Source organism: Carassius carassius, chromosome 2 (genome assembly GCF_963082965.1).
Source record: "Carassius carassius chromosome 2, fCarCar2.1, whole genome shotgun sequence".
Lineage (NCBI taxonomy): Eukaryota > Metazoa > Chordata > Actinopteri > Cypriniformes > Cyprinidae > Carassius > Carassius carassius.
In genome coordinates, this window is record NC_081756.1 from 16,681,344 (window position 1) to 16,707,405 (window position 26,062).

Below are 26,062 nucleotides of genomic sequence, written 5' to 3' on the forward strand. Positions count from 1 at the left end.
ACCAATTTAATGAAGCATTTGTTTGGATGAGTGTTTTGCCCTCCCTCCCTGTTTAGTTTGGTCTACTCCATTGCGTATCATGAAACACGCCCCCTTTCACGTCGTCTAAAAAACCGAGAGAGAAAGACAGATTTATCAGGTACAGCGAATTTCTCTAAGCAGCAGGCCACTGTATACATTCACTTAAAACATAACCGACTGTGTTTATGAGAATACTTGCAGAGACAATTATTTTGATATAATTTTGTGTGTATGTGTTCATTCAGAAGTTACGATACGCGAAAGATGAATTCATTCTCTGTACGCGCATTGTCTGAAATGCTGCTCGCAGCACGTGCTTTAAATGAGTGGGCGCATGCTCCGAACGCGCGCGAATTGTTTAAAACGCTTGAATCTTGAACCAGTGCAAAATGATCAGCTACGATCCGTTTCACCCCTTCAAGCAAGTGAACAACGTGAAGCAAGTTAGGAATTTTGAGAATGGTATTCCTGCACAACCGGAGGCTGCAGTTTCAGGACCGCAACTCTTGGACCGCAGCTTTAGGACCCTAGTTTTTTTGTGACAGCGCCACCTACCGTACTGGATCAACACCAATTAAAGATGGACGACGTGGACAGCAATCAGACGGTGAGTACCGATATTTAATTACGTTTTATTTTATTACGTTTAAACGGTGCGAAGTTTACATAGTGAGAACTGCTAACTATGAATTAATAACTAATTCCCACCAAATTAAGAATTTGTGAGCTAGTTTTATTCATTACTACGACGTTAATGCGTGGCCATGATTTCATAAATCGTTGTTGAGTTTTAATGACGAAGTATTATAAGTGAATCTAGCCTGCACATTAATTAAACTTATCAGATGACAAGAGCATGGTTAATGTAAGGTTTGTAAGATTTACCTGCAGCTTAATGTATTAGTGTGAATACTGGCTTAATACTCGTTGTTTTACCATATTTATGTATAGAATATCTTTCATAATTAAACTGCACTGACTGCCTAGTTGCAGTATGTGTTAGCCTGTTGTTTTGGCATTGTTTTGCAATGATGAATGAGGCGTTTGGCAATTTTAATAGCTTGTTACAATTTGGCCTAGTCTGCATTAAAAAAACAGATGATTAAAAAAGGCACTAGGGATATTTTCATGATCTCAAAATATTCTAACAAGTAGGCTCTCTCTTTTTCAAGATACATATAACAATCCAAAAAGGAAGATCCCTGCCCGAACTGAAGAGATGCACCACATGCTGCAAGTACTTTCACTTTTCATATATATATATATATATATATATATATATTGTAACGATATCAACTTCATATTCATCCGGAAGAAGGAGGCGGGAACCGGCGGACAATCAAAAACATTTTAATAACAAAATAAAAACCACAACACAACTAAAAGCCCAGGCCTGGTCCTCTCTCGTCTTTCACTGTCGTCGCTCCAGTTTTATATCCTTCCATCTCCTCCATGGGCCTCGAGACCGGTGGGACGAACAGGTGTAGTTCATCTCCAATCACTCCCCCGGCCTCGCTCCCATGTCCCTCGGCCCCGCCCCACTCGTCACATACCCCCATCGCCCCTCGCAGGCCGGGGGGTACTCCCGAGACTGCGCTCTACTCCCCCCCCCCCTCCCTCCGGGGGGGCTGCTCCCGGGGACCTGCGGGAACCTGGGGGTAGGACAGGCGAGGCGAGAGAAAAGGAGATGGAAGGAGGAGCGACAGAGACGAGAGAGGGGAGAGAGGAAAAAAAAAAAAAAATAATTCCGGTTCCCAGACGCACCGCTGCTCGGCCCTCCACCAGCTGGGTGATCTCCTCCGCGGTGCCTGGCGGTGGCACTGGACGGCCCTCGGCGGACGGCACGACACTCCTCCGCCGCCCGGTGGACGGCGACGGCTCCTCCGGTTTTGGGCAGCCGGCAGGAGTCCCCCGTTCCCTGCTCCTCCCCGTTCCGGCGGAGGCAGCAGGCTCCGGCCACCTGGCGAACGGCGCGACTCCTCCGCTCCCTCACGGACGGCAGCCGTCTCTCCACATCGTGGGCGGCCGGTAGCGAGCTCGCCCGTCCCCGGCAACTCGCTCCAGTCCACCGCCTCGAGCGTCCATGGCGGCACACTCCTCGCCAGCTCGATGGCACCGCGGATTCACCACAGCGGCGAGGGATCTTCAGCAGCGCGTCCCTCCTTCTCCCGGGCTTCGGCACCACTGTAACGATATCAACTTCATATTCATCCGGAAGAAGGAGGCGGGAACCGGCGGACAATCAAAAACATTTTAATAACAAAATAAAAACCACAACACAACTAAAAGCCCAGGCCTGGTCCTCTCTCGTCCTTCACTGTCGTCGCTCCAGTTTTATATCCTTCCATCTCCTCCATGGGCCTCGAGACCGGTGGGACGAACAGGTGTAGTTCATCTCCAATCACTCCCCCGGCCTCGCTCCCATGTCCCTCGGCCCCGCCCCACTCGTCACATATATATATATACACACCAGTTGAATATGTTAAACAAATGTTTCTTATTTATCTCTCTCTGTCTCTCGCATCTCTTTCTCTAGTGTTGAAGCCAAAAAGGGGAAAAGGGGTTCACTTTGGTGCTGTTGTGATGTTGTCGCAAAAATGACATACATATATATATATATATATATATATATATATATATATATATATATATATATATAAATAAACATTCTTGAATCATTCTTGTGTCTTGTCTTGCCTTTCAACAACTTTTAAAATATTGGCTGTAATTTAGTGACTCCATACACTGATTCCAACTTTAACTTACCTGATAATGAGCTAATTCACCTTAAGGAGGTTAATCAATATACTGTATAATTCAAAAGACTAAGACTTCTGAGGTTCTTCATTTTTTTACAATTGTTTTAAAATTGATATACATCAATTTTACTAAATTGATATTTCATTTATATTTTGTGTAAATTCATGTTTAAATTTAAAATTGTGACTCAAAGCACACTTAGTAATTAACCTCTGCTGCATTTTGAATCAAAAATCACATTTAAAAACAAATACTACTGAGATTAATATATTGATGCTATATACAAAGTAACGTGACTGCAAACTAAACCAACAGGGTACTAGAACTGCGGTCCTGAAACTGCAGCCATCGTTATATTGTCCAGTACGGTAGGTGGCGCTGTCACGAAAAACCAGGGTCCTAGAACTGTGGTCCTAGATCTGCAATCTGCAGTCTCCGGTTGTGCAGGAACATACTATTGGGAATTTTACATCACTATTCACGATAGCCCATCGGACTGGACAACACAATAGCCCCGGGACGTGGGGCTAACGATTTTGCGAGCCCTGCACCTCAGATCTATCCAGTTTGTGAAACACTGGTTTCGTTAAACAAAATAAATAATTATTTTAAAAGATTGACTCAAAAGAATCATCGGTTCACTAATCGGATCATGAACTTGTATTACCGAGCCAAAGATGATCTATTATTGAACATCTCAAATGAATAAAGACTTCAAGTTCATCTGTAAAGCACATAAAGCTATCGTTTGAGTTTATAAACTTCTATTTCATGCATGATTCGTATGGATCTGCTAACTGAATGCAAAGTGTGAGTTCTAGAAGAATGTTTGTATCTTGATGAGCATGTATCGCTCACTAGGAGTCGCTAAATGAACAGCTGCAGTTCTTTTTTTTTTTTTTTTTTCAACGGAGGATCAGTTGCCCAATTGGTTAAAATCCCCAAACTGTTTACTTAAATATTAAATTAATAAATGACATAAAAACAGGGGCGTTTGCGTTATGATGTGGTGGGCTGCTGTGGGCCAGAAAGTCCAGGGCAACTTTTTGGTCCCAGTCCGCCCCTGAACGGCGCACCCCTATCCAAAAAGCACAACCAGTTGTATTAATAATGTTATCCTGAGTATGAAGTGTTACCAGAATTTGTTTTAATTAAGGTGAAAAATAAAAGTTTTGTGTTTAATGTATTTGTGTTGATGTTGAAATGGATTTTAAAACATATGGTATCGAAAAAAGTATCATTAGGAACCGGTATCGAAACTGAGGTATCGAAATTGGCACCGGATCTAAAGATTTTGAACAATACCCAGCCCTAGCGAAGATGAATCACTTTATGACTTTATAATACTTCACAGAGATCAGATAAATTACAATTTTGTAAAAAAAAAATTATGTTCTGTGCATTATGTACTTGTACAGGAGGGGTTATAACAAATGTACTGTAATATCACTTTAGACAAAAACACATCAAAAAATAACTACTAACTCCAGTAATTTAAAATACTTTAAATTGAAAAAAAAAATTATAGGTAGAAAATTGCATGACTTCGTCATAGTTTTTCAAAAATAGAACATATTTTGAAAAATGTCTGGTTTTGTTTAGACCTCAACATTCTTTGAAATATGTTTTGTGTTCCACAGAAGTGAAGAAAACTAGTTTTTATTGAAGAACACATAGTTCTTGAATAACAGAGTCATTTGAATATTGTGTTAGACAGCAGAGGGCCTTCGAATCAAAAAGATAGTCACACAACAGCAGAATGTGATTTTCTATATTGTGATGTACAACTGAGTCTAAAAGATTATGATAAAAAATGTAGGGCAGGGACTTGGTGCTATCTGTTGCTTATTAATGGGATTTTTAGATCTAGGCATTGCACTTAAATGTAGAGTGGGGTGAATGCAAGAATGCAGAAGGGGAGTTTAGTTAAACATATGATTGGAGAAGTCCAGCTTATGCCACAAGAAGTCGTTCATTTTACTGGAAAATCGAGTTCTTACATCCTGATTGAAAAAATAATGAGGTCAAACAAAACGTCAAAAAATGAAATGTGCATTGTTCAAAATAAAGCACGGTTCAGACTACTCGATTGTAGCCTGCTTTCGGCACGATCTGCTTGACATGAGGTGTTGTGGGGATTTGTAAATAACAATGGGTGGGGGGAGACTCATTTCGTGTAGTGTGTCAGAGTGGTAGACAACTGATGCCACGTCTGCGATGCTTCATGATGTCACCACAGAAAGACTAACACGTTTACTTTCTGCATATCTGTGATACTGGCCAATAGGAGCACAGAAGCTCGTTCGTACATGCTTTCAAACAACCGAAACAAATGAAAGACAATGGTATGGGTCCTGATAGGTGGAATTTTACAATGGAGGAAATGTTTCTTGGATCTGTGGCAATAATACTCCTGCTGCATTTATGGTGTTTCCTCGAGGGACTAGAGTGAAAAACTGTTAAATAAACACTATTTTACCTCAGTTCTCTTTGACAGGCCAAACTGTCCTCTTCTTGCAATCCAGATTTGTGTCCTCTGTCAGGTTTTCTTTCTGTTTGGGTGACAAGACAGGGCAAAACACACTGTCTGCTAGCCATTGTTTGTTTACGCTCATGACACCTTCTGTCTAGTCCCGCCGTATCGACGACAGCACGCACGTCGTTAAAGATTTGTAGTCTGATATGTTTCTTGTTCATGACGCAACAAGATCTTAGGAGTCAAAATTGCATTATCTGACACATTGACTGTCGTAACCGACAAAAAAATAAAATGTTGTCTGAACCAGCTTAAGATGCATTTAAATAACTGACAAGGTGAATTTTAATGTGATTTGATCACTAAAAAAGGCAAATGAGGCATGTGATTACAGGTATTACTTAAGGCTGTTATGAGTTAAAGAAGGGTGCCAACTTCATACAGACATCATTATTCAGCCTGCTGTTAGTATATACACTTATCAATTCTAACCCATGCCATAGATACACAACACAGAACTCCTGTTAGGCCTATAAATAAAGAAATTTATATTTAATAGGAAATCTTTAACTTAGATACAGTTGTAGTCAAACCCATAGTGCTGATGTGGCTAAAGTGAGTGTGTGCAGTCAATGGGTGACTAATGGCTGTTCTGTGTTTGTTAGTCCTGGATACAGCAGGACAGGAAGAGTTTGGAGCCATGAGAGAACAATACATGAGGACAGGGGAGGGCTTCCTTCTCGTCTTCTCAGTCACTGACCGGGGAAGGTGAGCAACGTCCCACTCACGTTTTCTCTCAACCTTTCTCTCTTTCTTCCCCTTTCCCCTGCATTGTCTGTCTCAGTTTCACTTTCAATCTGTTTTTGTCTTTCCAGTTTTATTAATGCCCCTCCTCCGTACACTCGTTTACATTTTCTGTAACTGCCAAATTAGAAGCGTGCTAATTTATGCCCAAGGTTTAGTCTCATTGAAACCCAGTACATGCAAATAAACAGATCTTGCACACATTGCAGCGTAGGTTCTCAAGAAAAGCGCGTGTGTGATCACCGGTTTGTAAGCGTTTGTGCCCTCTTAGGGTCCTTTCCACTTTGTGTTTATGCTGTAAACAGTCTTTCCTTCCTTCGTTTACATTATCCTGCTCGGAGCCGATGGCACAGGCCTATCTGAACACACTCTCTCTCTCGCAATCTCTCCAGAGTCCATGACGAGCATTTCCTCCTCCTGCATGACATTTAAACGACTCGAACTGTTAGAATCAACAGAGACCTCATATCAGTGTCCTTCCCTCCCCGGCCCACACACGCTGCTCTCCATATGGCGGCTTCTAGCTGTCTTACAGTGTTACTGGAATGTTTTATAGCAGCGGCATGAGAACCGCGGGACCTCATGTCATCCTGTGTACTGTAATGCAGTTCTGTGGCCCAAAACAGAGAGATGGCTGCTCATCAGCTGGAAGGGTGGGCTTGCATTCCTTTTAGGTTTTGTGGCGAGGAGGAGCTCTGGTTTGTGGGTGAATGTGTGTACTTTCATTTCATCCTTTCTGAAAATGTCCTCACTAGCGATGCATGATATATTGGGACTATATGGGTTATCGGCTAATTATAAAGAGTTTTTGGTATTAGTTCCCCTCAAGTTTACACACCAGGTGTCTTAGCAAAAAAAAAAACACTATGTAGTTCATTTTAGAGTCTTGTTGTCTTAACTTTGAAATTTGCAAACTTTGCATTAGATTTTAGTTTGTTTCATATTTTGAAACCTAATAAACTTCAATGTTTTGACTCAAATTTCAGTTGAATATATATATATATATATATATATATATATATATATATATATATATATATATATATATATATATATGTATATATATATATATATATATATATATATATATATATATATATATATATACTAATAACACTTCTTTCAGTATTTTTGTTAGATAATGTAAAGGCATTTTTTAAAACCACTACATACTATGTTTTTTTTTAAAATAGATTAATACTTATATTCAGTAAGAGTGCATTTGTCAAAAATGATAGTAAAGACTTTCACATTGTTACAAAAATATGTATTTATTTGAAATAAATGCTATTCTTTTAAACGTTTTATTCATCAATGGATCCTGAAGAAAATGCATAATGGTTTCCACAAAAATATATTATTTATAATGGTTTTCAACATTGGTAATATCAACGAATGTTTTTTAGAGCAGTATATCAGTATATTATAATCACTGTTTTACTGTAATTTTATGTTTATAAATTGTTTTTATTTATTAATTTATAGGGTTTGCCCCAGAATGAAAATGTTATCATCATTTATTATTTTATGACACGTGGGTGAATAAATGATGATGTTTTCATGTTTGTATTTATGTCTGCGTGTCTGATGCTTTGCTAGTTTTTTTGTACCTTTTTAATGGCCATACATCATCATGTTTTCCTCAGCTTTGAAGAGATCTACAAGTTCCAACGACAGATCTTGAGAGTGAAGGACCGGGATGAATTTCCCATGATTCTAGTGGGTAACAAAGCTGATCTTGAGCAACAGAGACAAGTGAGTGGCATGAATCACTTCAAGTACTGTCATTTCAGAGAGCTACACTGAATCAGTATTGATATGGACATTTTAACACTTTTTGTCTTCACTGCGACCCATCATGACTTGGCAGTCTATTGTACCCATTGCATATATACAGTTCTCAAGTGCACAATGTCACAGTGATTAAATGTGGATGAAATTCAGTCCTGGAAATCAATGAGCTGAAAGACTGAAACATCACAGAGAGTGTGTGTGTCTGTGGTGGAGAGAGATGGTAAGAAAAGATACAGGGTTACTGAGTGCATAGAAATACACTCAGATTATGTTACATCTCCACCTAGAGTCAGAACAGAAAATGTCAGCCTGTTGTAAATTAATTTCATCGCATGTCTTTCTTTACTTTTATGTAATGCAACTTATAAGACATATTGTTATATTTAATATCAAACAAAAAGTTCATTTCAAGATTTCAAGAAGGGTTTTTTTTTTCAGGTGACCCAGGAGGAGGGCCAGCAGCTCGCCAGACAACTCAAAGTCACATACATGGAGGCCTCAGCTAAGATCCGTATGAATGTAGACCAGGCTTTCCACGAGCTGGTCCGAGTCATAAGGTGTGTGTGTGTGTGTGTGTGTGTCATACAGTGCTGTTTTGTGCCACCAGATGGTGGTAGCACTCAAACAGCAGGCTGTGGTTGGAATGGATCACTTACACACTGCTTTAAAAATATGTATGTACACGTGTACACATTAAGCACTGATAAACACTTCACACAGTAGTATGCTACAATGTAGAGCTGAACAATTAATAGAATTCCTAATCAGCGTTGCAATCACAGATGCCACAATTACATAATCGTTCAAAGCGACAATTAATCGTTCAAAGTCCACTTACGTTATTCTGCGTGCTTAAGATGTTTTTTTCTTTCTATGGGTTTACCTTAAGGGTTTTTCAATTTGATTTCATTTTAGTTTTAGTATAACATTATAATAACATGCATATCTTTTACTTTTTTTTAATTTAAAGAAGAAACCAATCCATTGTATAGTTGACATTTGAGGCTTAATACTGTAGAAAAGCAATATTTTTTTCAGTTTGAGAGTTGTTCGACTTGTTTATTTTCATTTAAATATATGGTATGCGGTTACTGAAAACTGGTATAAACAATTCAATGTAAATTGTGATAATCATAATTTATAAATCGCAATTAAAAAAATCAAAATAATTGACAATTATGATTTTTGTCATAATCATGCAGCCCTACTATAGTGTTGTCACATGACCTCATTATGTTGCATATTTAATACAGCAATTAGTGTCTACTTATTTCAGAAGTATTTATTTATTTGTTTGAATCCAATTTTATGGGTAAAAATGCCTTACATTTTGGCAAGCCAGTTATTTTTCAGAGATTTACTTTTAATTTATTTGCCATACTAGAAATGGAAAATGTAATCAGGTATATTGCATTGTGAGATACAATATCCATATCTGTATCTGGGTTTTCCATATGAGGCTAAATGTTCATAGTGAGCATTATATTTTTATATACGAGTATGATTAGTCTGCTATTCTGAACATAGCCATAGTGAACAGATTGATAATATGTGTGCGGCTTAAATGTTTTCAGTGTTATTTTAGTAGAATTTATTTACCTTTATGGTGTTCGATAAGCTTGATATTTTTTTATATAGCTTGATATTTTATAGGTATTATATTTTTATATTTTCATTTGAATATTAATTTATATTTTAACAATTTATGATGTCCTTTTGTCCATTTAGATTTTTCGTTTAAGGTTTTTTATATTTCTATTTAGCTTTAATTTGAAAGTTTTAGAATTTCAGTTTTAGTCATTTTAGTAATTATTAATTTCAGTTAGTTGCCAAATTAACAACGTTTTTATATTTACATTTTATTTCAGCCTTTTTTTCAATTATAGATCATTTCAGTTTCTATTAGTTTCAGTTAACAAACAAACTAAATAAATTGAAATAAATTCAGTTGGAAGACATGCATGACAGATCTTGATTTAAGCTCAGAGGTTTGTGCACGGAGTGTGACTTGTTTTGTCTGATTGTCACATCCTCTCACAGGAAGTTCCAGGATCAAGAGTGCCCACCCTCGCCGGAGCCCACGCGCAAAGAGAAGGATAAGAGCGGCTGCCATTGTGTGATTGTCTAATTGGCTTCTCCCTGCTGCCACTCTCCCAGCTGCTGTCACCAGTCCCTGTCCCCAACCCTGCCTTCTGACATCACATCCTGTGCGGATGAACTCGCTGCCTTTCTACATGTGCATATCTTCAAAACAGCAGTCTCTCTCATAGCCTTATCGGGGGCATCTGTGCCTCTAGGACTTCACTACTAGAAGAACCAAACTGACGCAATCTTGATCGAACTCACCACTGTACCTTCAACTGGAGTACTGACATCAGTGTGACCTACAATATGGTAATTGTGTCCCAACACTAAACATCGCTTCTTACAAATTTGCTATAAAACACACACACACACACAATTCCGTTTTTTGTATTTTGAAGATTTCTTTTTCTCTTGCCTTGTGACATTTGTACTTTTGTTGAGATCGAAAGACTAAACGATACACCATCGGGATTGCAGACGACTTTTAGTTCCTGATCTTTCACAAGATCTAGAGTGAGATGGTGTTCTGAAGCTTTGTGTGTGTGTCGTGCCATATCTGGTTTTACTTCCATATGCTAAGCAGTGATTGTACATAAGTAAAGATTCATGTGAGTTGAAACCACCTTTATAATGACAAAACTCAGTCGCAGAGTATCGTGTGTGAGATTGACAAGCTTGTTTTGACATGGATTAAAACAATAATGCACTCGCAGATATGTACATAGATAGCCTCCAACATTATGCCAATTTTGTCAGCAGTGAAATCAGTTTCCTTTTAGCTTCAACTTTAAGATGAAGCTACTTTGCATGTATGGATTTGATTCTTTTAAAGAGATATTTTACCTAAAAATGAAAATTTATTCACCCCTCATCAGTTTCAAACCTATTCTAAACCAACACTTTTTGTCTGCGGAATTTTTTTTTTGTCCATACAATGAATAGGGTTGTTTTATTTATTTAATTTAATTTTCTCATATTTATACAGAGTCTGACCTGAATTGCATGAATGCAAGAGAAACAATTTCTGAGTTTGTAAAAAAAATTAACTAAACAAAAATGAAGACAACCATAAATATTGTTTAGATTACTGTTAGTTAAATTGATTATTTTATTAAATACTTTTCCAGTTTTATATAGGTAATACGTCTTTATTTATTGTATTGTTAATAATTTTAATAATTAATGAAAATCATATTTTCAATCATTATTATAGTTATTATTATATATTCATACTTAATTCTTCTTTTCCTCCTTCTTTTTTGTCCTTTGCAGATCAAATGTCAGAATGAAAATCGGTTGTTGTTTTAGGCCCCATTGCTTTTCATTATTTGGACAAAACATATTTCAATTTGTGTTTCACAGAAGAAAGTAAGTCAAGGACAAGAGAACGTTCATATTTGGTTGAACTTTCCTTTTACATTCTGTGATTGTGAAATGTATTCTACATGTAGCTGGATTGTTCAGCTCTGATTTCTACAGATTATCTTCAGACTCGGAAATGTATTTAAGTGACTGAAACAGCCGAGGACTTTGTTTCAAGGGGACAGCTGAACTTCTGACACCACAGGCATTTTTTAAGCATCTTTTCATGAAAGACATGATAAAAATCCTTTTTTTTTTTAGATTATTCAAAAGAAAGAAATCATACACCAGACATCCACATTCCCTCAAGAGTTTTTTTTATTTTTTTTTATGGGTTGACGTTTCTGTGACATTCATACTTAAATCTGACAGGTGATAGTTTGCTTCCTGGCTTCATACTCACTATTGCATCATGCCATGTTTTATTTTCGTCTTTCTTTTTTTTTCAGCGTGCATTTCTGTATGAGGGATACAAATAGACTAATTTTAGTTTTTGTGTTTTATCATCATGTAATATAAGAAAAAAGATGGCGGTGATCTTTTGAATGGACATGATTAAATGTTTTTACTATATACTTTTATACATTATTTTCTTATCAGACCAGTTAATGAGTATTTTTATATGTTTGTAAGTGAAAATGCTCTCACGGCACAACTATGTGTATATGTAAAGAGGAGTATTTAATTATCTCGGTTTGTTTTGAACTAAAAAAAAAGGCCTATGTATGTTGAACTGTGGTCCTTTCCTGCTTTCGTTGGACTGGAGCAGTTAACCGATCCAAACAGTCATCAACCTCATAGCCTAGAACAACTTTACCAGTGATCACTGGGCCAAAGCTTCAAGCTGATACCCTTTTGTTATGATACAGGTTCATATCCCAACCTAAACCTTGTCCGTTATACCAGTTAATAGCGAAATGGATGAAAACAGAAGCTAGTAAGAACAGAAGTGCATGGCTCCTCTTCCCAGAGTCTGTGTACATCTAATAGACATTGTGTTTTATTTGTCACATATTTCCTTCCCCTGTATAGCCTCCGGTGCTATAATAAAATCTATGATTTATCTGTGATACATTATTTTTGCTTTTCCTTACAGAGGAAATGCAGTACAACATGTTGCACAAAATTATAGCTCTCGTTCTTTAAAGGTGCTGTATGTAGGATTGTATGTAGGTTTTTATTGTTCTCGAGTCTGCTGTGTATTCTTCCATGAGATTTAAAAGTGTCAGGTAACATTTTGAAGGAGAAAGGTGTCATCATTTTGGAGAATACTCCAAATTAAGAGGATCGGCTCCAGAAAAGCTGCTGTTTGCTCATGTTGTGACCCTTATACAATTAAAGTGTCAAGTAGTCAAAGTAAATCAATACTGTAACAACTATAATATAGAGTGGTTGCTGTATGTGTCAGTTTTGTAGTGATTGTAAATCGGAATGCAGTTACTATTAAAGCTTACTCTGAGACAGGCCTTGAATGGTCAGGACTGAGTTTCCCCGAAGCATCATAAGCCTAAGTGGATTTTTAGAAACCATTGGTGCTAGTTATCACAGCAGATCTGAAGACAGACTATATCAGAAACAAGCAAAGAATGCATCATATTTGTAACTAAAGAAAAGAGAGAAGGTAGACAGGCTGTAACCAAATATGCTGGAATATGATCCAAGTGGCAGGTAGTAGATTTAGATTTTTTTTTAATAAAATTTACTACTTCCTTTGTGCTCAGACGTTTAAAAGTGTAAAGAGTAGAAATTAGAGGTTGGTCAGAACAAATATTAAAAGCACTACAACCTAAATTTGATGCAGAAATTTGTTGGTTATTTTCAAGTTTTCTATTAAAAAAAGGCTTGCAAGACTTACAAATGGGAAGGAAAAGAATACTGATGCTCATTTTCAAACTCAATGAACGGACAGAGCAGACAGAATAGGCAACAGGTATTTTAATGTTTTAATAATATTGCACGGTTTTAATAAGTGTTAGATTAAGTTCTGAAAATCTCACTTAAAACTGACATGTGAAGGCTTTCAAAATCAGGGCCATGAATTATGTTTTGCTACTTGCTCAGAAGCATGTGCTATTGGGGAAAAGGATATTCTAATCCTAGGTAGTTTATTGGATAAGCCTGAGAGTGCAAATTAGCCACGAATATTATGAATAAATAAATAACTGACGACTATGTTATTTCTTTTTAAGAAAATCTTAAACCAAACGTGTGCCCTCATGGTGAATTTAACAACTGCCATTTCCCCTCTCATAGCAGTGGTTCAGTCCACCTATTTTAAACCCCTCAACCAAACGGTTTTCCAAGGCTTTCCAGCTCCAGTCCACACCAGAAACATCTGAAGACGTTCACTGTAGTGAAGACGGAGGATTTAACACAAGACGCCAACAATATTATACTGCTCGGCCTCGCTGTAAAATCGATCATTTGTGTCCACAGATGGCCATGGACGGACTGAGCAACAATAAGAGCATGTCATACAGTCGATGGAGTTATGACAGGTAAGCGCGCCGTTATTTTGTAGACCGACTGTAAATATCTTTTTCTGTAACGTTACGTGTTAAATAATTAATATGATCAAATTAAATCACGACGAGAAACGCTAACGGCCAAACCAACCCAACAGCTTATGTCGGGGAAAGAAGGCGCTGATTTTAACGACCGAAGTTGTGCACAAAGTTCGTGATTCGTTTGGAAAAGAACAACAGATGGTTTCTTCCAGTGAAAGTGAAAGGCATCTTGCAAACCTGATGCTGTTTTTCTGTTCGCTAAGGTGCTTGTCACAAAGCGACCATATACGTTTTTTTTTTCTGGTTTCTGAATGGAGAATTGAACACTGGTCAGGATCAATCAAACAGCACGTAACGGGTAGTTTTTGTTTTTAAAATAACGGTTACTACGTATCAGCATTGCTTTTGGACAGCGAAACGTCACCGTTCTATTTCAGCACGTGCTCTTTCCTGCGCATCTCTTGTGTATTTATTAGCCTGGCTTCAGCATCCTCTCAGCTCCACTGTCAGCATCCCAATTCTCTACAGGCATTATGATATCTGCCTCGCTGCTTCTGCCTATGAAGCAGAAGATGCTGGAGTTCCTCATGTCTGCAGTAGGTGACACATTTGATATTTGAGTCAAACCCAGGATGTGATTGGTATGCTGTGACTGTGCTCTCACTGCTCCCCGGAGGAACTACAGAAACATCCTCTAGTCTTGATGCCTCATAGCATTTCTCCATGGGTCGTGTTACAGTGAATACGGGATAGTTTATGAAGCCCACCTTCTCATCATTCTGTCCCCAAATATGCACACTTATCTAGCACGAAAGTGATTTGTTAATAATCATATCTTAATAAATCATTAATATGTAGTAGGCCTATTTATGAAACAATAGGTAAACAGTAGGCTACCCAGATGATGTACTACTACATGATGTGTTATACATGTATGTTTGTGTATTTATATATACATAATCCATATACATATTATGTAAACAAACTTTTATTTTGGATGCGATTAATCAATTAATTGTTTGAGAGCACTAATATATATATATTATATATATATATATATATATGTGTGTGTGTACTTTTGTATATAAACTTTTATATAATTTGAGCCTTATGGGAAATTGTACTCTAATAATCCTCATCAGTTGTCAAGGAGCATACATTTTGGATGCAGCATTTGTCCCTCCATCTCTCTCCTCCGAAACCCTAGAGGTGAGCGTTATGGAAAAAATATCACACGTCACAATTTTATCACAATTCTTTGTCATGTTGGTTTTACTATTTTGCAAGTTGTCAGAGCATTACAGGCAAACTAAAATTATAAAGAAAAAGCCTTTCTTCTTTTTTTTTTAGTTACCTTGAATGGCAGATATTTAGGCCAAAGATAAAAAATCTTTTGTTCTTAATTTTTAATAGCGAAGATAAAAGAAAACAAGATACATATTACAATTACACATAATATACAAATAAAACAAACAGTGCTTTATTTTCAGGTACAATAGGTGTATTTAGATGGAGCATTTAAGAAGTTGAATGAACAAATAAAAAATAAATAAACCGATATAAACTGATTCCTAAAGCAACTCTATTACATTTCTTCAGTCAAGAGCAGTGAGTGATTTTTCTCTGTGTTTTGTTGTTTTATTAACATTTAAAGGAATAGTTCACTCAAAAATAAAAATACTGTCAGCTGTCCGTCAATTCTGTCAAAGTTTTATTTATTTTATTTGCTCACTCAAAAGTGGTTTTAAACCCGAATGAGTTTTTCTTCTGAACATAAATGCTATTTTGAGAAACGTGGAAAACCAAAAAGTTGCTGGTCCACAGTGACACATTTTTTTGCTACTATCAAATTCAATGTGGACCAGCAACTGTTTGGTTACCCACATTCTTCAAAATATATTCTTTTGTGTTCAGCACAAGAAAGAAATTAGTATAGGTTTGGGACAACGTGACAGTGAGTAAATAATGACAGAAATTACATTTCAGGGTGATCGATCACTTGACAGTAATAACAGTAGGCTGCATGTTTATTAGGCCTACTGTCCCTTTAAAACCTGCATGCATCTAACATAGAGGCATGTATACGTTTTTCTCTCAACTGTTTACTTTCAATTTAGACATAACCGACTTAAGTCTACATGTAAACCTTGTGTGTTTTGACAGTATTAGCGCAAAAGATAATTTAGTTCAATAATCAGGTGCTGTTTGACAGGCTTTAGCGCGCGCTTCGCGTGTATGTGGTGCTCGGAAAAAGCAAAGGTCAGACCAGCATGCAAATAATAAGAGTAACTCTACAGCGGAGTTAACACTGCTGTAAATGCATGTGGCGTTGTACAGTATATGACGTAGGCGCCAGAACTGCAGCTGATAGAATGTGCGCTGCAGCACAATACTACATATTTCTTCAAAAGCAGATTGTGGAGACACTTTTATCATCCACGATCAAAAATTGTCATATCACACACCCCTACAAGACCCTTATGGCTAGTTCAGTGTTGGGGGATGCATGTGGGTGATAGGGCACGCAAGTAAATGGAGGAAGTGTTCCTATGGCAAAGAGCGCTTCAGAGAATAGCTGGTGCCACTCTTCCAAACAAAGGAATACTATCCATTGCCGAGCACAGTCTCTGATGAATGGATAAAACAGACAATACCTGCCAGCACATCAGGCTGGAGTACATCCCAGATCATAGTTCTATCTGTATGATATGCAGCGAATACAGAGCTGGGTGTGATGAAGACAAAGCAGCACAATGTTTTGTTCAGCTGATTAACTAGCATTGTAGTAAGAACATTTCCCTCACCTGTTTAATTCAGCCTCTTCCTGAGGTTAGATCAGCTTCAGAATGATGCCCTGAGCTAGTTTGGGATTTAATGGAACCAGCGCTGATTACAGATTCATACATGCACCGCTTGTGCGGGGATTACAATTGACAGCTGTCTTCATCAGGTCTGGAGTTGCTTTCAGACAATCTGATCAACAGTCCGGTGCCCCCATTAACACAGCTGAAAGAGCCAAGGTCTTTGGGACCGATAGTTTTCAGCACAGGCAAAATGTGCTGGAAGTAGTTAAGCTTTTTTCATATTTCTTTCAAAGAGGAGGGAGTCTGCTCCAATTGTTCAAATAAATGTCAAGTGATCTCATTAGGAGGCTGATAAGGTTTCTCACAATGAAGACACACCTGTTGATAATTTGAATATTCCTTATTCTAATATTCCTTAGACCCTGTGCTAAGCTTTGTCTGCTTGGTTATTGTTGCTAACTCTATTTTCTCTACACTAGTTTCACAGAATATGCCACAGGAATGAATTGGAAAACACTGCATGCATTTAAATATACATACTACTTCCCTACTTCACTGTAAAAACTGATACCACACACATTCATAATGTATAAAAATATTTTTAATGGTGTGAAGTAAATACTTATTCAAAAGAAGTACCTACTCGAAGAATATGTGATTTCAGATGCAGCCAGTGTGATTTTCAGTGCTAAGATAGGGGTAAAGAAGATTGACTGGATATTATTGTTACATGCACTGAAATGAATTGTGAGATTGCATTGCCTATTTATTTGTATTTCTTTATACAAATAGTTAAAATAAAATGAAGCAAGATTAAAAACTGCTGAGACAGCAAATTAGAATCGAGGCAAATTCTAAATGTATCGCAGTCAATGCAAAAGAGAAATCTAATTTATAAAAAATAATTTCTATGGATAATATTAGTGTAAGAGGACTGAAAATGGGTGCTTCTTTTAGGGTGCCTTGCGTCACTATTATAAGTGACTCAGACACACCATTTTACCATATTTATAAATGATTTCCATAGAGTTGTTTAATACTACCCCCAAACACACAGTTGTTTCATGGACTTGGTTACGTTATATAGAAGCTTGCTTGAGAAAATGTCAGACGGCCACGGTTGTTAAGGCAGGACTTAGCGAAGGCTTATCTATCTTAAAAAAAGGTTATATATGTTTTTCATACCTTATTTCACACAACTTCTAAGTTCCTATAGTGAAAAATCAGTGTGAGGCAAATACTTTTCTACATCATTCACTGCAGCTCCAATAGGGGTTAAATCACTTCGTGAATTACACTGAACATCTGACAGATAAGTGGAAGCATTAAACGCACACACTCTCGAGGGCAGATGCTTGATTTTTTGGATTAATTTTGTATTTCAGACTTATTAAGATTGTTGAGATTGCCTGAGGGAAAGATGTCTCCTTTGGATGACATCTCAATTTTCTCACCTCAGAGAAGGTCTGTATTATCTGGAGAGACCGCTATCCGTTAGCATTCTCATTCATCTCAGTGACAGTTGGGCAGCTTGTGCATGAACCTGAAGGAGTATGTGACCTGGAAGGAGGCTTTCATCTTTGCTCATGGGTGTTGGCTCTAGGAACTAGGTCTGTGAAAAATACATTTTATACCTTTTGTATAAAATATATATATATAGTAGTTCTGGCATCCACCAGCAAGGGCTGAGAAAGTGATGCTAACTAGCCTTTTTCTTACCATCTGGTTGGAGGTTTAGTAGCCCATGGCCCACTTAATCATCAAATGGGTTGTTTTGATGGCGCTGAAACCTTATCGATACTGATTTTTTTATTGTATACACAATCCCCCCCTCAAAAGGGCTTTCTGATTATGGCTGATTGATGCACATCTGCTGAGAACATGATCATGAACATTTTCCTTGTGGTTGAACATTGTGTTCCTGGACAACACTATAATAACTTTTTTATTTTGGTCTTCATCATTCATCAGGTTAATTTGCAGATGTCCATAACGGTCAACTTCTACAGACAGATGTCTAAACAGAGCAATTTATGTGAGGCTAAATAAGTGGACCTGCCTCCTATCGACGTTTTGGAGATTAGAGACCTTGGTGTGGCACAAGGGAGCAAATTTATAAGGCTTTTGTTGATTCTGCTCACAATGCACTGCTGATCTAGTGCAAAATAAGCACATGACTGCATATGTATGTGTGTGTGCAAATCTGTTGGCTCATCTCAGTACTTCAGGTCTGGCCCCAGGAGATGTGACCCCTGCAAAAACCTAGGCTCAAGAAAATCATTTAGAACAGATTTCTGTAACCATTCGCCCATGACTGAATCTATAGTAAACCTCTCCTCTACTGCACCTTGAAGACGCTCAAATTCTTTCCCTAGTCAGTTCAAGACTTATAATCTTATGGTAACAATAGTCATGGTTGTTTTTTATTAGCTCACCATTCAAATAATTAATTTTTTCACAATTGTTTATTTATTTTAATTGTTGATTTTATATTAATTGACTAACAACTTTATGCCTTTATGATTTATTGTACGCCCACTTTTTATTGAATTTTCAAAAGATTATATAAAAACTAGAAAGAAAATATTTTTCACCATTCTAGCAGGAAACTTTGTCTTAAAATGATATAATTGCCATACACTGCTGTAAGTCGCTTTGGATAAAAGCGTCTGCTAAATGAATAAATGTAAATGTTACAAAGTTTGTGGTCAGTAAGATTTTTTTTATTTTTTATTTTTCCCCGAAAGAAATCAGTACTTTTATTCAGCAAATATGCATTTAATTTAACAAAAGTGACAAAGATTTTAACATTAATACCAATTTATAATAATAATAATTATAAATTGTGATAATATTTCTCAGTATTACTGATTTTACTGTATTTTTGATAAAATGCAGCATTGGTGAGGAATAAAAGGCTTTTGATTTTCTCACTGTAAGGTATAAGCATAAGCCCTTTCTCCTTAAACGACGGATTAGGGGAAAAGAACAGAAACTACTGCACTGCTCTAATTACTGTTTCAGAGTCAGAGATGTGAAGTTCACCAGGGAAATGCAGTCACAGGCTGGAATATGTTAAAACAGAATTGTTTAAAGCTGCAGAGATGGTAAGATGATAAAATACGAGGCATGTTTCTCCTGCACCTAGTCTACTTCTCTCTGCCACTTCAAAATCAGTTCTAATTGTCTGAATGCTTCTGAAATGCCACTTGATTATAAAAACTCTGGTTTTGATTTAATTATGGCCAGTTACTTATCCATGCATTAACTCTTAAGACGAGGGAAAAACGGATAGATGATAATTAAGCCAAAACAGACTGAAGACATATTATTGAGTTAATTCTTTATTTTTTCTTCTTTCAGTTCACCTCAGAACCTTTCTACTAATGAAATCTGAGGGCCCTAATTAATAATGTGATGGAAGGTTTTCAGTTGTGTGGGAGTAAATTATTTAAACCCAGGAGCATTAAAAAAAAAAGCCATTAGGTTGACATTATTAGCATTAGTGTTAGAAAATGAATTATTAAATAAAATAGCCAAATGCCTTAGTCAATAGACAATGGCTCTGAAATTATCTGGTGAGCTGCCTGTATACAGACAACATTTTAAGACATCAAAGTCACTTTCCCAATGCAAAGGTTGCTTCCAAAAGGTATTTCTTACCTAATATCTGATATGCATGTTGTGCCTATTAGAGTATCACAGAGTTGGCACATTAAGACAAAGTCTTCTTTGTAGGAAGCAAGACAGCTCATATTTAGGAATAGAGCCAATATCTGTGACCTCACATCAATTAAATTGTATAATAATGCTATGAGTTACAATGTTTCTTGGCTACTGTGCTGTGCTTGGTTACTGTAAAATATTATAGTTATTCTAATGACCTCTATACTTGGCAGTAGAACTGTTCGTTATTTTTGTTAATGAGAAATGCACAAAAATCCAGTTAAAGTTTATCTGTATACACACTGTATTTGTATCTGTATCTATCTTGCATAAACTGTATATTTTTACAGTGATTTTGCCATATAGGGCTTTGGAATGTGGTTAACAACTTTCAAAACATGATAATAAAATCACCTCTTGTGTCTTAGTGCTTTTTTGTATATTGGTTGATTTTTATTTACCCACATACTCCATGACTCCCACAGTCAGACTTAAACGATTGTGTAGAGCATTTGAAATGTAACATGGCCCTGTTACGTTATCAAAATAACCATCTCTGGGTTATTTAGAATAAGGTGAAAGCACTTTCTCATATTTTCTGTAGCACTCCCTTTAATTTGAGAATTTAATTTTCTTTAGACTCTATTAGACATTCTTTTAGATAAACCTTGAGTAAAATGAAGCTTGTTTTAAAAGCGTTTATTGGCCAAAAGAATTTAGCGATTATTTAACATGCAAACAAAAAGGAGCAATATAATTTCCTCATTATTTTCAGCTGGGATATCCCCGTGACAATGCAGCACGTGTCCATCAGCAGATTCGCTGATGGACACTGACATAAAAACAATATAAATTGAATATTTTTTTTTTAAGTTTTATATATATTAGTTTATATATATTATAAAGCACATTTCAAAAACGTTTTAAAAATATAAATGTATGTTTATTTGGAACAGTTACACTAATAGCAAACATCTGCTTACGGACACTGTGCTGCGATGTCACGGGAACATCCCAGCAAAAAAAAAAAAAGAGGAAATTTTGTCGCTCGTTTTGTCAAGTGCATTCCTAACGACTGCATAATAGTAAAAATATCGATACTCATACTGGCACACCCCTAGTAACGATATTCAAAACGAACTGAAAAACTGCGACACACCACAGTATGTACCGCGGTACACTCATAGCATACAGCAATACTCTCTTGGCCTACCCTGCCCCTACTGAGACACTTCAAATGCGTACTGCCATGATGGCTTTGAATTGCACAAATCACTTTGAAAAGGATTGTACCACTAAGGGTAACAGGTATGTTGTGTGCATGTTACCCTTAGTGGTACCTGTGTGCATGTACATGTAACGTGCATGTTGTTATGAAAAGAATGCATCTCACGGAGTTATATCTTCATGGCTAGCACAGTTGCTTGTGTACGGTCACCACACGTGATACAAGCTGTGTGGTTTTTTTTTAATAAATGCTTTGGTAAAACTTCACAAAGCAATAATTTTTAAAGTCTCATTTGTTAATACATTAATTAACATGAATTAACAGAGCACAACTATTGTTGTTGTTGTTATTATTATTATTATTAATAAGTTAAAAGTGAATCTAGTGTTCGCATTGCTGGTGCCATGCCATGAACCCTACCTCCACAGAAAATCATCACTCTAGGGTGTAACAAACGCCATGGTTCAAAATATGCTGGGTTGTTTTAAATATGGACTATTGGTTTAAAAATTTTATGTAGGCCTACAATTTTAACTCAATGGCTGGGTTAGTCCATATTTGAAACAACAGAATATTTTGAACCATGGGATTTGTTACACCCCTAGTGTGTGTGTGTGTGTGTGTGTATATAAAACGCGTGTGTGTGTGTGTATATATATAAAATATGTGTGTGTATGTGTGTGTGTATATATATTTTCTGTTGATGATGCTTTTGCCTTAAAGGGCCATTAGTGGTGGATTCCATGGCAACATTTTTTGGAAATGTTTGTTTGTTGGTGTATAGCATGATGTGGCTTGACATCATCCTTGACTGATGCTCTCCATCTCTCTGCTTATTGGTTTTGTAACAGTTAAAACCAATCTCTACATATCAACATGGTGAAGCTCTTATAAATCACATACAGGAAGAGGTTGTTGAAACATGTAAACAGTTCAATGTAATACCCTTAATCCTGTGCTCGGGGGTGCTACTATGGTTTCTGGGTCCCCTGAACAGCATGTTGACTCAGGCCCCCATGTTCCCCTGAGTAGAAATCGTTTTCCTCGTCGGGCCCTTGGAAATATCCTAATCCTCCCCCGTTACATCACCCCTGCTGTAATGGACAGTTCTTGAATTTCCTTGTGGGCGGTCTGATTTTTGGGTTGTCTGTCAAAATCAAATTTATATTCAATATAAATATACACAGATTAAAAGATTTTACTGCCATTGAGTCTTCTAACATCATACAGTACAGTATGATCGGTCAGTAAAATCACAAAATCAGTGCATTAAAATGCACCCTCAAACTTAAAAAGTTGAATTTCTAATAAAACCAGGCTCTTAACAAGAGACACTTACAATTACTAAATATCTTAATATTTATTCTGTCTTTTTTTTCCGGTTGTCACGTTACAACTAGAAATTATGGCTGGCTGGAGTGACAATAACTCAGAACTATGATTATGTGAAACTGCTTTTATACAGCAGTTCAATAAAAATGTAATTGAGTTACTGAATTTTTAGACCCAATATTACACTTACTTTTGCTTATGAAAACAGCCACAGCAGGACCGTTGCAACACTGCTGCCAAATGAATCAGTGTTTTTGGAATGAATCGATTGAGTGATTCAATGACTAATTCATAAAGACAGTCACTTGTTTCACTCCTGAATGAGTTAGTGTTTTTAAAAAAATAATTTGAATGGATAATTCATGACTCACAAAAAGAAAGTCACTCGGTTCAGGGGCAGAGCGGGGGGGGGGGGTGGCTAATGGGGCTTAAGCCCCTTAATGTTTTGTCAAAAGCCCCGAATCTTTTAGTTTTTTTTTTTAAATAACTTCAACTTTGTTTCATTTCCTCTCAGTCTTTCAGACTGGAGCGGCAAAAAATGAAACCGCATCACTCAGCTTGTTTGCCAACTGCCAATTAAAAACTAACGAAGAAGAATATAAATCTTCTTCTTCGCCGTTGTCATTAGGGGCTGGTGGGCTTTTTATTTCACCAGCATTGTAGCAAGCTCACTGGCTAACCGACTGAAATTAACATTATAGACATAACAAATTTTTTTTGAACACTAAAAAGAACCCTAACAGTAAACCTCACCGGCCAGAGAGAGATTCAAAAGCAACGTCAGTCGATTTGGGGGGTTACGTTTTCTCTTAAAACCGAAACACACAGCTTGTATCAAATGCTAAGTTATCTCGGGGCATGTTTTACAGCTAATCTCGGCACATTAGTGGGATAAGAAAAGAGAGATTAATTGAGAAATATAGCTGGAGAACAATTAAATACAAAATAGGTTGTAGGCTTTACTGGGTTAATTGTTTTTTTTTTATTTTTTATACTGAGTAACCATCATCATTTTCCCAGATAGTGTATAGATTTTTAGGCATTCTATTATCTCAAACAGCCTGAAAAATAGTGCATTTAGCTGACGTAAATGCCCCCCCCCCCCCTAGGTTTGGGCTAAGCCCCGAATGTTTACATCGTCTGGCTCAGCCCCTGACTTGGTGTAACATTAAACCTACAAAAGGAGTAAAAAATAAATTCATTCCACACCTTGGACTGGTTATATCTGTTGTTTAAATGGTGAGAGAAATAATGGAAACACTACATGCAAAAGGATTTTAAAACAAAGGTCAGCTGAATCACAGTTAGTGGCAAGAGTATTAATAATGTGGTGGCTGGGTTGTGTGTGCCGCAGTTACACAATTATTGTGTCAATGGGAATAGCCTCAGAAATTATGATTATTACATAACAAGCTCAAACAAACTGGTTAAGATAAACAGTGTTCATAACATGAGATACAAACAGCTGAGAAATGACACAAAAAATATGGCTTCAACAATAATTTCAGGGTCCGCAAAATCATTGTGATTTTCACAAAGCTAGAATTTCTTATTTTGAAACTTCTCTCCCAGATGCTTGACCTGGTATGAGAAGAACAAACCCTGTACCCCTGGGCAATGGAAAAATTGTATATAGTCTAATGAGTCATTTATCATACGTCATACGTCTACATCCAGACCGCTTAAGCAGAAAGACAAAGGATGCCTTTAACACAATATCAGCAGTTGTTAAAAGGTGGGGGACCGGCAGCCATCTCATAGTCCTAAATATGTTCGAAAATTATGCTCAGAGGGGTTAAAGTGGGATTTTGGAAGGTCTGTGTCACAAAGCTAACTTCGTCAGCTTCAGATCCTCACTCCCTGCCAGCACGTTCCCAATCACTGATTCTGATTCCTGACACCTAGCACTCCTTGTTAGCACTCCCTATTCAAGTAGATGAACTGCCAAAGATCATGCTCCTTCATTGTCTGGTCTCGTCATTCTCTAGTGAACTGCCACCTGACTCACTTTTGATATCCTGCCAGTCAGTCTGCCTGTCCATCCATCAGTCTTCAGCCCATCAGTATCCTGCATATATCTATTGCTGTTATTATTACATACTGTACCTGTCTAATACATTTTGTGTCACCTGCTATTTCATTTCTGTTCCCTTCTTTTGTCTGAGTCTGTGCCAGTTGTTGGAATATTCTTGCATAGACAACATGGTTTATGTGCATATAGTGTGCAAGTTTTTTTTCTCATTTATCAAATAAAGCACTTATAGATTTACTTGTCAACAAATAGTGCAGAATACTACCACACATATATCAAGACTTGTATGACAACAGATGAAGATGGATGCATGTCCAATTTGATGTATCTGAAGACACACAGTTGTTGGTTATGTTTGGTTATATAGCATATGGTGTCTTACTTCTAGTGCAGATGGGCCAGTTAGGCATTTTAGGTTGTGTATGAAATCCTGAGGTCTGTTGAATAAACAATACGATCGGTAAGTTGATAGGATTTTTCTATGGAGGACACATTTTATAGCAATAACAATTTCATGGAGAAGTCCATAATGCAATGTAAAAAGCTTAAGTGTAAAAATAAAAAAATAAAAAATCCTAAATGGCAAATGAAAAATGTTACAAATATTTTTTCATAAAGTACTGAAAAAAATCAAATGTTTAGATTTTATAATTATAGATTATATTGCTGTAAGCTTTGCAACCTGCTAAAATCAAACTCCATTATTATACTCAAATGTAATATATATAGCAAGAGTTGAGATAAACAGGTAGCAGACAGAAACCTCAAGGAACAATACACTAAAATAATATTTTGATGTAGATAAAATTTCAGATTTTTAATTTTTGAAGCGTTAAAAGATTTTCACAAACACACAAAGAAGTATATTAAAGGCGGGCTCACGTTTTTTCAATTTACATGTATAAATATGATATTTACCCAGCAATAAAACAAAGTTTGCAAAATCTGTGAAATGGGAATTTAAATCACACTTAAAAAGTAATGATGCAATTCCTCAAAACTATTTTCTACTTTTGTAACAGCAAACCACATAAAATAACAAGCTGCAAATGTTACTTGGTGATAGTAAAGTCAGATGATTGTCTTAAACAAAGTGAATTAAATAATAGTTGTTCAAATATGGAGAACATTTCATATTTGTAATTGAAAATAGGCTGTTATTAAAGTAGTTAATAATAATTAAGAGGCAGT

General features: G+C 36.8%; 2 protein-coding genes across 2 annotated transcripts in view; both read left to right on the forward strand.

The window, feature by feature from the left end:
• Positions 1–10,982, forward strand: part of LOC132104529 (ras-related protein R-Ras2-like) — a 38,643-nt gene extending 27,661 nt beyond the window's left edge. Inside the window, exons 3-6 of the mRNA XM_059510084.1 lie at positions 5,923–6,025; positions 7,708–7,816; positions 8,294–8,412; positions 9,896–10,982. Coding sequence (XP_059366067.1) covers positions 5,923–6,025; positions 7,708–7,816; positions 8,294–8,412; positions 9,896–9,983 — 419 coding nt within the window. The 3' untranslated portion in view covers positions 9,984–10,982. The remainder of the gene's footprint in view (positions 1–5,922; positions 6,026–7,707; positions 7,817–8,293; positions 8,413–9,895) is intronic.
• Positions 10,983–13,560: 2,578 nt separating this feature from the next.
• The window catches only part of LOC132104520 (tubby protein homolog), an 82,072-nt gene continuing 69,570 nt past the window's right edge, over positions 13,561–26,062 (forward strand). The window contains exon 1 of the mRNA XM_059510060.1: positions 13,561–13,800. Coding sequence (XP_059366043.1) covers positions 13,739–13,800 — 62 coding nt within the window. The 5' untranslated portion in view covers positions 13,561–13,738. The remainder of the gene's footprint in view (positions 13,801–26,062) is intronic.